Here is a 12,490-nt window from a genome sequence, read left to right on the forward strand (position 1 = left end):
AGGTTGAGGAGAGTGTGTGTTTGAGCCTTGTTTGTGCCTTGAAATAGCATCCATGCTTTTTGGAGATGGAGTGTTTCTGCTGGCTTTGTCGGAGCATGACCTTTAGCGAACACTGGAATGATTTGCAGCTGAGTGTGAAATGTTTGGAAAGACATTCAGCACCTCCAAGTCTGAGACTATGGTTCCCGACTAGAAAATAGTAGAGTGCTCCCTCTGGGTTGGCAGAAAGATGCTTTCCGAAATGCAGATGTTCAAGCATCTGAGGATGTGACTTATGTGACTTCAATAGATCACATGATGGAGTGGGGCAAGGTCTCACAGTGGTTCCACCCGAAACCTCTGGCAGTAATGACCCATGCCTATTTTCACGCCCTGACTCATGTGATGAGGTACATGATTAATAGTCAAAGGAACACCTTCAAAGGTACAACCCTCACTAGGGTTTCAATACTGGCGACTCTCCACTTTTTGGTTTTAGAATTGAAGAAATCTCTTGTATGAAAGCCAAAACACCTTCAAAGCACTTAAATAAGTCCAGAACACTTAAACCAAACACTTAAACCACCCTTTTTTCAAGCTATTTAGACTAACATGACCTGGATGACTGAGAACCTTACACAGACATGACTTAGGATCGTATTCAAGCGGAGAAACTGGTTCCGCTGGTGGATTAATATGCAAGTATTGTACTGGACAAGAAACAAGAGAACTGGGCTGGAAGGCGAAGCTTTCGTTTTACCAGTCAACGTACATTTTAACCCATCTATGGTCATGAGATCAGGGTGACGATTCAGTAAAGTAAGGTTGCAAATACAAACAACCAAAATGAGTCATCGCCATAGTTCAGCTGGACTCAGCCATAGGGATAGGGTGAGAAACTTGGATATCCGGAGGGATCCCAGAGTAAAGCCACTGCTATGTCTCCTGGGTACCTCACTTTGAGGTTTTTCAGACACACCCAGCTGGGAGGGGACCCCAGAACCTGCTGACAAGATTATATGTTTCATCTGGCCTGGAAACGCCTCTCAATGCCCCAAGGAGTAACGTGTTGCTGGGGAGAAGGATGGCTGAAACATTCTGCTTAGGCTGCTGCCACCAAGATGATGGATGGACTTATTGATGGATGGCATTGTTCTCTGCTGCTTTGCTGAAAATCAGTGACATGAAATGTAAAGTTCTTCCCGAGAACAAGTTTCTCCAATGCCATGAGCCTGAGAAGTACCAGCAAACAAGAAAATGGTTATTTGAAGGCACTCGTGCCTGTAGCTCCAGTGGAAGTCCCACGTGTTGGCGGTCCCTACTGTAGTGGTTTTGAGAAGAAATCCAGAGTCAAAGAGGATTTAAATGCAAAAGCATCACATGCAGACATTGCAAGCTTGGATTGTCTGGCTGTGAACGGTTGACTTCTAAAGGCAGCGGTTAGGCTCATTTTGAACATCCTTTATGGACATCATTTTGTATTTTAATTACAGTTTCCGTGCACATGGCCCTGCTGCACACACTCAGCACATGCAGTGACACTGTAGCTTAAGTATTATTGCACTTACCCAACCAGTGAGAAACAATTAAATGTTACTTAACAGAAAAACAACTTTTAGGAAATGCTTGATCTCTCATCAAAGCTTTTTTAAAAAAATAGGTTTTATTTAACGTTGAAACCCTATGGAGCCATCATTTGAAAGCATATGCATCTCATCAATCTAAAGGATCAGCTTCACCTTTCCCTGCTGCACTTAAAGCACATTTGCTTCATTTCTAGAGCTCAAGTGAGGTTCTCTGTGGAAGTCCTCACATTCCTCTACCCCTCCAGCTCGGTCCAGTTTGTTACTTGACACTTTCCAAAAAAAGGAGGTACTTAATTGCAGGTCCCGTTTTTGTTTTGCTCTCTCTATCATTGTCGTTTTATTGATCATTTTTTCCCCTTGTTCGGCTATGTGTGCGCACAAGCGCATGTTTGCATGTGTGTCTGAGTGCACATATACAGTATGTGTGCATGTGTGACTTGTAATTAGCCTCTTGCTCTGGTCTGTATGGCATTTTAACAAATGCTTCTATATATATCATGCTATCAGGCTGAGGTTTTAGCAGTGTCACTCCCTGCCACTTTCTCCTCTTTCCATCCCTCTCTCTTTCGCTCTTCTCTTCCTGTTCGACCAGATCGGCCCTTGCCCTTCAGCCCCGCCGTGTTTTTTTATAAGCTAGTGGTTTCTCTGTCCTCGCTTTATCTCTCTCTTCCCCCCTAAAATTATGCCTCGGAAGCCTGTCATTGCCATGAGGCACCTCGCCGGACCAAAATCATAAACTCATTACATGTTTTATTTTCTTGTTTGTATAAGGCATGGCTATTATGGCTTTCCATATGTGTATGTGTGTTTGTGTGTGTTATCTGCATATGTGGTTTTAACATATATGGTAATACATGGTTCTTATGTGCATACATCAGGTGTACAAACCCTGTTAAATGATACCTTCAGCACACGCTTACTGATACGTGTGTGTGTGATGTGTGTACACATGTGTGTCCTGACCAGTGAGTGGGTTTAAGCGGTTCATTTATTTTCCAACTAATGTTTGAAATGTTTTCATGTGTGGTCGAAGGTGAAGTGGTGCCTTGGAGCGGTCACCCACATACACACACACACACACACACACACACACACACACACACACACACACGCACCTACACACTCAGACACCCACTCAGACACAGACACACACACATGCAGGAGGGGCATGTCCTGAGGCTGTCAGGGGTGTGTCTGTGGTCAGAGTGGCACTATAAGACACAGGCAGGTACACTGGACTTTTCATTCAGCTTCACAGAGTTGTGTGTGTGTGTTGTGTCTGTGTGTGTCTGTGTGTGTATGCGGCTGAGTTTTCTGTTACTTCTCTAACTTGTTTAACTATCTAAGTGTTTAACAGCTTTTCAGAGTCTTAAACTTTCTAGTTTTTCCTTTTTAAGCGACTTTTCAAAGTTCCACCGAGCTCAGGGTGTTTAATCGAGCATTTTTGCAGCAACTTTTGCACAGTTAAAAGAAAGTAAGGCAGTTTGACTTTGGCCCTGACTCAGCATTTGTAGCAGCACACACAGCATCCCTACTGAGTTGCCACAGCAACTGTGTCAGTCCACTGGAAGTCTGGGGTAAGTATTCAGCCTTGCTTTTCTCCTCTCCCTCCCATTACCCTTTTCACTTTTACAGCCTCCATCTTTCCCCAATATCTCTTTCTCCTGCACTTATTTCTCGTCCTTTCCACTGCGTGTCCTTTTCCCCTTTATTTTTTTGATTTGCACATTCTAAACGCTTCTTATGTTTTTGCTTTTGTCAGTGGCTGTTTTACAAGCCCGTTCAGAGACATTCTGTCTGCAAGTTCCACCTTCTCATTTCTGAGAAAAAAGACTAAATCAGTCTTTGGCATGCAACAGAGTGTCACTACATGCACATCTGATATTTAGATTTCCAAGAAATAGTCTGATATATACAAAGAATTATCATGTATGAATCTGCTGCATGTAACAGGCTATGGATCCTCACCTAATCCTAGCCCGGTGTGAATTCACAGCCCCCACAACTGTGGCAACAAATCCTTTTTTTGTCATTTGCGTAGTAACACCTCACCACATAATATTTCTGTATATTTTTATGGTGAGTTTTGAAAAGTTAGTCTCAAAAATGCATTTGTTTCTATAATATGTATTCAGTGGAATTCATTCAATTTATCACAGTCAGTCAAGCAGATCAGAAAGACGAGTGCAAGAGTTTGGCTTCTCAGCAGTATTTAAAAGTTGACAATACAGCAGACTTTGGCTGGAGTGTCAGAATACTATAATTGCAGCTGACAAACCAATAAGTTTGCATATAAGAGTTGATAAATGGGCTCAAGTCAAAGTTTTCCTCAGTCTGCACTGTAAGGTTTTATATAAATTTAGGTGGACTATATTGATGTAGTTTCAAATGAGCTGTTGTCAGATGTTTTTCAGGTACAGATACTGCAGAGGGGATGACACTGACTTGCTACAATGCAACAGTCACCTGTGGCACAAAGACCTTTTCATTTATTCCTAAGCTTCTTAAAAATATCTGCTAAATAAAGCAGTGTAATCATCCTCATTTACCCTCCACCGTCACAAAGCGTCACTTAGCTTTGATTGCATGGTTGTTTGAAAACTCTTCTGAATAAAGGGAAATGCCCATCGCAGGGGCAGCACGTGTTATCTAATGAATGCGGTGCAAAGTTAATCAGTGCTAAAAGTGTGCACGTGAGTACCTATGGCTCAGAAATAGCAACAGAAAATCCTCGGTTTGTACCCTGCTGTGCATAAAGAGGACATGATTCACGATAAATGATATTTACAGGATTCACACCTGCTCCTTACCTCCCGATCGCAGGAGCCACGCTTTTGCTCCGGATAAGTGACTCAGGTGTTTTCACGCCGTGTGAACTCTTGCGGTTTTGTGTGAGTGTGCATGCCTGCGCGGTGTGTGACATAATGGAAAGTGCTGTAAGGTCGTCAGTTTTGACGTGTCGTATTTTTCCATATCAGGCTGGGAAAAGTGCCGGCACCTTTTTTTTGTTTTTGTTTACAGCATTTAAAATCTCATAAATCCTCGTGAACTGATCATGTTTTATTATTAACCCCTCGCCTGTTCTTTCTTTAGATCATATGTACATAGACGAATACATTGAAGAAGATGAGGAACCACCTTTGCTGCTCAGCTATTGTCCTCCTCGCGGTAAATATGCGCATGCTTTGTGAGCTCTGTTGTGTAAGAAGAAGAGTGTATCCACACGTGTGCGCACTTCTTCTGATTCACGAGTGCGTTTCTGTGTCTTCCAGCTGTTTGGCTGTGGAGGGACTGCAGCGGTGCAGTCTCGGTGTGGGAAAGGGTGTGCGTGTCTGCAATGCCCGGCAGGCCAGGAGCCTTCCAAGGTGAGACAACATTTTAATATTTTAATAACATTTGTATTGTTTATTATATATTTTAACACTTTCACCTCCTTAACTGCTATAAATATGCTTGTTTCAGTAGGCAACATTTGTCTTTAATTTCTATAGTGTAGAGCAGGGGTGTCAAACATAAGGCCGGCCCTGACTAGACAGCTGTGCAAAATATGAAGGAAGGCATCGATTTTTGGACTTTTAGCTGCGTTATTTAAAGTTTTGCAGCTTTTCCTGCTAATAAAGACTCCCCTCACAGCCATTCATACTACACCAAAGTAGTTAAGTAATAGATAACAATTAAATAACAAAAAAGTTCCTGCTTTTCACTGTCTACTATAAAGAACATTTTCATCACTCAATCATTACTTTATGTCTTAGAAATATGGGACAACCTTTCCTGTAATTTTACACACTTCTTTATCTTATGTTAATATATCTCAGGGATTAAATGTGTAGTTAAACTTCTTTACTCTGACAGAAAGTGGAGTTTCGCTCGATGTGAAATAGTGTAGAGCTTTAAAACATATTGGACCCAATACATTTCCACAGCTCGTTAAATTACTTATTCAACTCCCTCCGCCTGAGCAGCCACCTGCAGTTTATGTTCAAATCACATTTTCATCTCCTCCATTACATTATAGTCTGTGTATTTGGTCACTGCAGTTGTCAAAAATGAAGTTGTTCTTCTCATGAATCCATAAATATCGGCTGAGTCTTATAAGTGCTGCAAATCTTTATTTTATTTCTAGTTAACACAGAAGCAGGATTTCAAATTAAAACAGTCAGCTCTTTGCTACCCATCAACTCTACAACGCCACAGGGATGCTAGGTTTTCTCTTTAAGCCTCTTTTGCCTGACTTTAGACTTTTTCTTTTCTTCTCAGGCTTGTGGGCAGATCCAGAGTCCAGCTGAAGAAGTGCATTGCCAGGTGTGCCCAGCTGGAACCTTTTCAGACGCACTGGACTCTGAGGTTTGCCGTCCACACACCTCCTGTAAGATCCTCGGCCGAAAGCTTGCATCCTCTGGCAACGGGACCTCTGACGCCGTCTGTGGTCACTGTCTGACTGGGTGAGAACTCATGGCCTGAGTCTGTGGTGGTCTACCTGTATGCTTGCTAGTCCACAAAGAGGTCTATCCAACCACAGGGTGGACAATAACGCGGCTTTCATTCAATATTGTAACTCATAAACTTTTATTTGTTCTAAATTAAGTCCTGCAATTTTCTCTGTCTCAAAAAAGCAAGAAAACAGTCACACACACACACGCAGGGACAAACACAGTGTGTCATTCACCACAATGGGCGGGTAACATCAAGAACAGGCACCACTGGACATAACATGCCACAAGCTAAAACCGCTGATTCATTCTTTCACTGTTACACAGCCCCTCGTGTTTTTCTCTTCATCCATCTCTCTAATTAGGCTCTTTTTGGTTCTTTTTCATCCATTCACAGGTTTCACTCCTCTGCCGCTGGGCAAGTTTCCACCCAAAGTCCCTGCGTGAAAAGTAAGCATGCTTCTGCAGATTACCGTGTCTTAACTTGCTTTTAGTGAACTGATTTCTGCTATCACGCTGCCTACTTCTCTGATGTTTTTCGCTCTTCTTCCCCTCTTTCCTCTCAGAAGGGTTGCATGTCAGAGTGGTCCGTAATGTGGGTAACGGTCAGTCTGGTGGAGCAGGAGGACCGGCCAACAGCACAGTGGTGCGCAGCGCTGAGGAAAAGACAGCAGAGTACGCCGTGTTTGCCCTGGTGCCCGTCTTCTGTGTGATGGGCCTGCTGGGTATCCTCATCTGCAACATCCTAAAGAAAAAGGGATACCGCTGCACCGGTGAGAAGGAGGGAGGAGATGAAGAGACTGCCACACCGCAGAAAGAAGGTGAGAGATGGGAAGGCTGCTGAGAGAAAATCACAGTAATGGGAGCAAAATAGGAAAGTAGCATTTAAGTTCAGGCTATTGTCGCGTTTGACCATAAAAATGCCAAATTAGCACACTTGGCATGCACACGATGTGGTCAAGTTTCCCTGTCAAGAGTGAAACCAGCCCAGCTCAAAGGGCAGCGCCTTTGCATGTGCACTCAGTCCCCATATGTTTTTTATGTAACTGCACGCGAGTCCATGTGTGAGGCTGTTTTATTTCTTTTTTTCATCTTAGCTGCTTTGAACTTTGACCTCACAGGGGACATTACATGCTGTAATTAGCTAAGCAGGTATTGTTTTAATGTAATGCTCCTATTTGAAAAGGTAAAGTGGGGCATTCTCATCAACCTCTTCGCCCGCCAACGTCAGAGAAACGGACTTGCATCAACGCAGAAAGCATAAAAAGAGTCAGGGAGGGCAGGAGAAGAAAAAGATACAGAGGGGAGGGGCGTTAATTGAAAGAGACGTAGAAATTAATCCAAGAGAAAGGTTGTATGAGTTACCATACCCATTCTCTGTTGTTTGCATAATCTTGTTTGAAGTGCTTAAATGTATTTTTTTTCACCCTGTGAGCCAAATTAGCCCTTTAAGAGAGTACTCACTTAGGCAACGTCTTTCTTCCTCTTTCTCTGTGCACGCAACTGAGAAATGCACTCATTTCTTTCCTTTATGTTTCTATTGTACTGGATGTACTGTACCTACTAGGTTTCTAGTTTTCTGTAAAAGGTCACATGGGAGGCACACACCTCCAGGCAGCTTTTATTTTATTCAATTGTGTCACAAAACGCATAAAAAGTGTTTTGTTTAGGGTTTTTGGGGGGTGGTGGTGAAAAGATGCTGTGAAGAATGTGGAGTAATAATCAGTTCTACTTTTACAGATTGTACTTTTCTAGATAACCAGATTGCTAACCTGCATTTATGAAACAAACCACACACACTAATGAGCTGGAGTGAGCTTGCCACACTCTACAGTAACCTACTTTGTGTTTTAATTTATTAGAATCCACTGTTGCACAAGTTCTGCAGCAGCCAGACAGCATACACGACACGCAGTTTGTTACAGCCATTTGGTGCAGATAAATAAGCAGACTTAAAGGCTAAGCTGGCTTTTCCTTCGCTCACCTGATGGTGCAAGGCTCTTAGGAAACCTGCATGGAATCGGGAGCGTCAGAGCGCAGCTGCACCCTCGACAGATCCGACTGTGTGACAGCATGCCTCACGTCAAGTGTTTGTGCAACACCTGTTGTTTCATTTACAGCGTTTTCCATAACTGCAAACATGGTAAATGGCCTGCATTTTCTAGTCCCTAAGGACCCCAAAGCGCTTCACACTACATTCAGTCATTCACCCATTCACACACCGGCGATGGCAAGCTACATTGTAGCCACAGCCGCCCTGGGGCGCACTGACAGAGGCGAGGCTGCCGGACACTGGCGCCACCGGGCCCTCTGACCACCACCAGTAGGCAAACATGGGGTTAGTATCTTGCCCAAGGATATTTGGCAGCCAGGAGGCAGCCTGGGATCGAACCACCGACCTTCGACCTTAGTGGCTAACCTGCTCTGCCACCTTAGCTACAGCATGCAAACAAATGGTTATTTTTCGCTCACTTACTCCTTCTATTAGTGGTTCTTTTTGCATTTTTATGTGCCCTCATAGGAGGATGAGAAGTTTACAGCTGTAGCAGCCTATGTAGCTACGCCTGTGTAGTGGAGGCCAGGGTGATCTATGGAGGAATGCATGCGCGCATGAGAATAGCCAGGGGTCAAAGCAACAGTCGGTGCTCTCTGTGCTCTCTGCCTATTTGTTTTAGTATCACCTTGGTTTCTTTCTCTCTTTGCATCTTGTTGTGAAATTTAAGCCCTTCTTGCACCTGAAGGGAAACTCCCTGAACTCCATCCCTCTTCTGCTATTTCATCATTCCTTCTGCTCTCCATTGATCTGGATTCCTGCCTCTCTAACATGCCCCTCTCTTCTCATCTGAACACGATACTATCAATTCATCTCTCCTTTCCCAGCTAGATCAATAATTCAATCGGGTACCTCGACTCACTGTTTATGTCGGTCTCTTCATTTCTCCTGTCCTTCCTTCTCCTCTGCCCTCTCTCCTTGATTCTCTGAGTTATTCTCTTTCCTTTTTTCTTCCTCTATCCATTTTTAAAATAAACAGGTAATTCATTTTTATATAGATTGCAGTGTTGACCTGATAATCTGTGGGATAGTGGATAGTGATTTGCTTTTTAATTTTGCATTTTGCAAAAAGCATGAAAAAGCATGCAGAAAGCATGCAAGTGAACAATCTCGTTAGGACATAAAGCAGATAACAGTGGTTCATGTATGAGGTCCTCAGTGATGATTAGCAGAAGACCTCATGCATGAGGAAGAATTCCAACTTCAATATAAGACCTCTAATCACCATCATTGCCACATTCGACTCTTGCTTTAAGGGCTGATGATGCAGAAGAAGTTAGGTACAGTAAGAGGCTGCATATAAAGCAATGACAGCTCTCTTCTTGTTATGTAACATTCATTGTCACAGTGCACTTACCTGTCTGCACACTGTGGTCCTGACTGGCCTAAGGTTAGAGGAACTTCTTACTCCAGCACTTTTTTCCATCATTCCATCTGAGAGGAAATACCCATGGGGGTAGCAAGGCCAAGCTTAGCTCGGCAGGGCTAAAATCAGATGCTGCGGTGGCAACTCTGACTATGCAGGACTGAGCACAGTTTGCTTCACTGGAGAATGCATCGACCTTAAAATCTGAGGGGGGAACAGAAAGGGCAAATGCAGGGTTGATGCTACAGTAGATGCAACTCTGCAGTTGCTCAAGCATGAGTGCACACAGGAAAAGGTAGAAGTGAGCTGTTGACCGTTAACACAGAACTGCTGCATTTACAGTAAACCTAGATGCAAACATAATTTTTTTTAAACATAAGCCTAAACTTATGATGATTATTAAGCAAATTGAGACTCGTGTGCTGCTGTGATGTACTGTAATTTATGTATTGAAGGCTTGTTATCCATTAGATCTGCCCCTGGTGAGAAGTTAGACTGTAATGCTATTCATTGTTCTAAAGAAAAAAAGACCAAAATGCTGACATGGGGGAAACGTTTAAACAGATAACTAATCAAAAAAAGAAACATTAAAAAAATGTAAAGTAGATACCAACCAGAACTACATAATGGACTAAAATGTGGAATACGGGTAAGGAAGCAGGGCACAGATGGAAGACAATCAGTGAATCGTAGACGTGGTAGGACAAAGACAAGAAGTAGAACAACCAATAAAGGCATAAGTAGAGGTAGAAGGTATTTCCACTATTAAACGTGAAACTTGATATCAGGCTGTGACTTTGTTGGAGTATTAAAGAGACGAGAACAACTGCCACCCCGTGAAACTGATGCTGTTATGCTCGCGTAGCAACAGGCACTGTGGAGACAGAGCTATTGTTACGGTCCAACAACAGCCTAATGCTGCTTATGCAAGAAAGACAGAAATACGCATGCACAGTCGCATTTGGCATCTATATTGTCACATTGTGCTCTTTAACACACACACATACGCATTGTCATCTGGTACTGTGGGCCTGGTACATCACACACACACACACACAGCTCAGCAGTGCTGAACAACGCATAACTGCTGAGTGAGCGAATCTCCCTCTCTCCCCTTTATCGTCATTGCTCTCCACTCAGCTGCCTCACTATGCTGTACTATTATGGGATGGTGAGTGGCAGGGGGCCATCTACATCCACCCGTATCAATCAGAGTGTCCCTTGAACAGTGTTAAAAGTGACAAGCAGTGCAATAAAAGCAGTACATACATAAACAATACTGGAAAATCTCTGTTTATTAACATTGCTTCTGCCTTACTTTAGGTAACACCTGTCCCTACATATCCGATGACCTGAATGAAGACACCATCAGTGTTCTGGTTCGCCTCATTACCGAGAAGAAAGGTAAATACTAACAGTGACATCGCATATAATTTGTGCATTTATTTAACAGATGGCAAGTCGCCTAAAAATTATAATAAACAGCAAATGAGAGTTTCAGCTTTGTCCGCAGCTTATTACTACTAAAGTGATAAATGGCCCAATTGGCCCAAGATATACACAGTAGCTTGGCTTTCCTCTCCAAGTTTCCTGCATCAATTACATCCACCTTATTTATGCACTTCTAATAAACTCCTGAATTACATTTTCACAGGCAGGAGGTGTTTAATTACTCTGATCTATAGTTTGAGTAGCTGGCATTATAGCTAAATGTGTATATGTGTGCTTGCTTCAGAAAATGCTGCTGCGCTGGAGGAACTGCTGCTGGAGTACGAGACCAAAGAGATGGCTATGAGCAAAGGCTCGTCAATCAAGTACGAGACCGCACGCGCGCACTTGCACAACCACAAATCATCACATGCATTTGCTCAGTCATGCTGCCCAAGGTCACACTTAACGAGATGGCAAAGGGGAAGTCTGGGAGAGAGAAAGAGAGGCGCTCGTCAAGAGAAAAGTGCGTGTGGGAGGATGTATCGGCAGAAATGGGAGCAGTGCAGATACATTTTCATACGCTTGCACTGAGCATGGAGACCTAAACTTGAATTTATAGGGCTATAAGTCCACATGCTACTCTCATGTTAATATTCCAGTAGTTCAGTCTGGACATTATTAGTTTCATTTAAGCTCTTTAACTAAAACAAATGCTAAAACATTCACTTAGGAGCGCACATTATTGTGACTGTGTCGGCTACATTTCCTCAGGAGCCTGATAACTGGGAGTGACTCACTCACTCGCCGAGGCTTGAAACCAGCTGCTAACACAGTTTACAGCCGTCTAGTCATGAGTCTGTCACACAGCTTCAAGCCACGCATTTGATATGACTGAGTGCATTTTATGGTAAGAACCTGAGGTTGTAACATAAGCCAAAATTGCTCAAGTTCCCAGAGTTTAATCGATGAGGCTCGAGAGAATGCCACTTTATAACAGTCTGCACTGCAGGGCTTTGATTATTGCTTCGACAGTGATGCCACATTTACCCCAATCATAATTTGTCACCTGTAAACCCCACGAAAGACTAAATTAATGATGTGATGACATGATGAGCATTAGATCTAATTTATTTCAGTGCAGACGTTTCTGGGGCCTGTGGCTGTGCACTGCTGCTCAGTGGTTCTGTCACATGTGATCTTTAGATGCCAGAACATTCTCTCTCTCACACACACACACACACACACACACACACACACACACACACACACACAGATATATACAGACTGTTCTGGAAAGCTTTCAGATCGGTATCTGGATGCGTGTGGTGGGAGGCTTTGCACAGGTTATTTGGGTTCACTGTAGCTCTCCCATACAGCGCTCGTCTCTTTTGCTCTGCCTTCCCCTGCAAAAAATAAAAAGTGAACAATGAAAAGACACACAAACCAACAAGCTCTGTACCAACAGATGAAAACTTTAGATTTGAGTTGCTAAATGATTTTATATTGACACAGAGCAGTGATCGCTGCTGTGATTGGACATATTTATTTATTTTGTGCCACATTCTAGCAGTGATTGTGTCCAGGACCAATATTAGGGATGTGCCAGTACCATGCTAGGATATTCTGGAAAGCTTAGTACAGT

At 43.1% G+C, this 12,490-nt stretch overlaps 1 protein-coding gene and 1 long non-coding RNA gene across 3 annotated transcripts in view; one reads left to right on the top strand and one right to left on the bottom strand.

Moving 5' to 3' along the window:
• The window catches only part of LOC146693915 (uncharacterized), a 340,133-nt gene that overhangs the window by 103,223 nt on the left and 224,420 nt on the right, over positions 1–12,490 (bottom strand). The gene's annotated exons all lie outside the window — the stretch shown is intronic.
• Positions 1–12,490, top strand: part of relt (RELT TNF receptor) — a 28,491-nt gene that overhangs the window by 12,058 nt on the left and 3,943 nt on the right. For both annotated transcript variants that reach the window (XM_085429916.1, XM_085429917.1), the window contains exons 2-8: positions 4,659–4,733; positions 4,838–4,930; positions 5,826–6,010; positions 6,396–6,448; positions 6,565–6,819; positions 10,741–10,821; positions 11,153–11,231. In XM_085429916.1, the coding sequence (XP_085286042.1) occupies positions 4,692–4,733; positions 4,838–4,930; positions 5,826–6,010; positions 6,396–6,448; positions 6,565–6,819; positions 10,741–10,821; positions 11,153–11,231 (788 nt within the window). In that variant the 5' untranslated portion in view covers positions 4,659–4,691. The remainder of the gene's footprint in view (positions 1–4,658; positions 4,734–4,837; positions 4,931–5,825; positions 6,011–6,395; positions 6,449–6,564; positions 6,820–10,740; positions 10,822–11,152; positions 11,232–12,490) is intronic.

The sequence above is a fragment of the Copadichromis virginalis genome, linkage group LG14 (genome assembly GCF_057382275.1).
Source record: "Copadichromis virginalis isolate Kocher_CV1m ecotype Utaka linkage group LG14, C_Virginalis_male_GT1.1, whole genome shotgun sequence".
In the NCBI taxonomy this organism is placed as follows: domain Eukaryota; kingdom Metazoa; phylum Chordata; class Actinopteri; order Cichliformes; family Cichlidae; genus Copadichromis; species Copadichromis virginalis.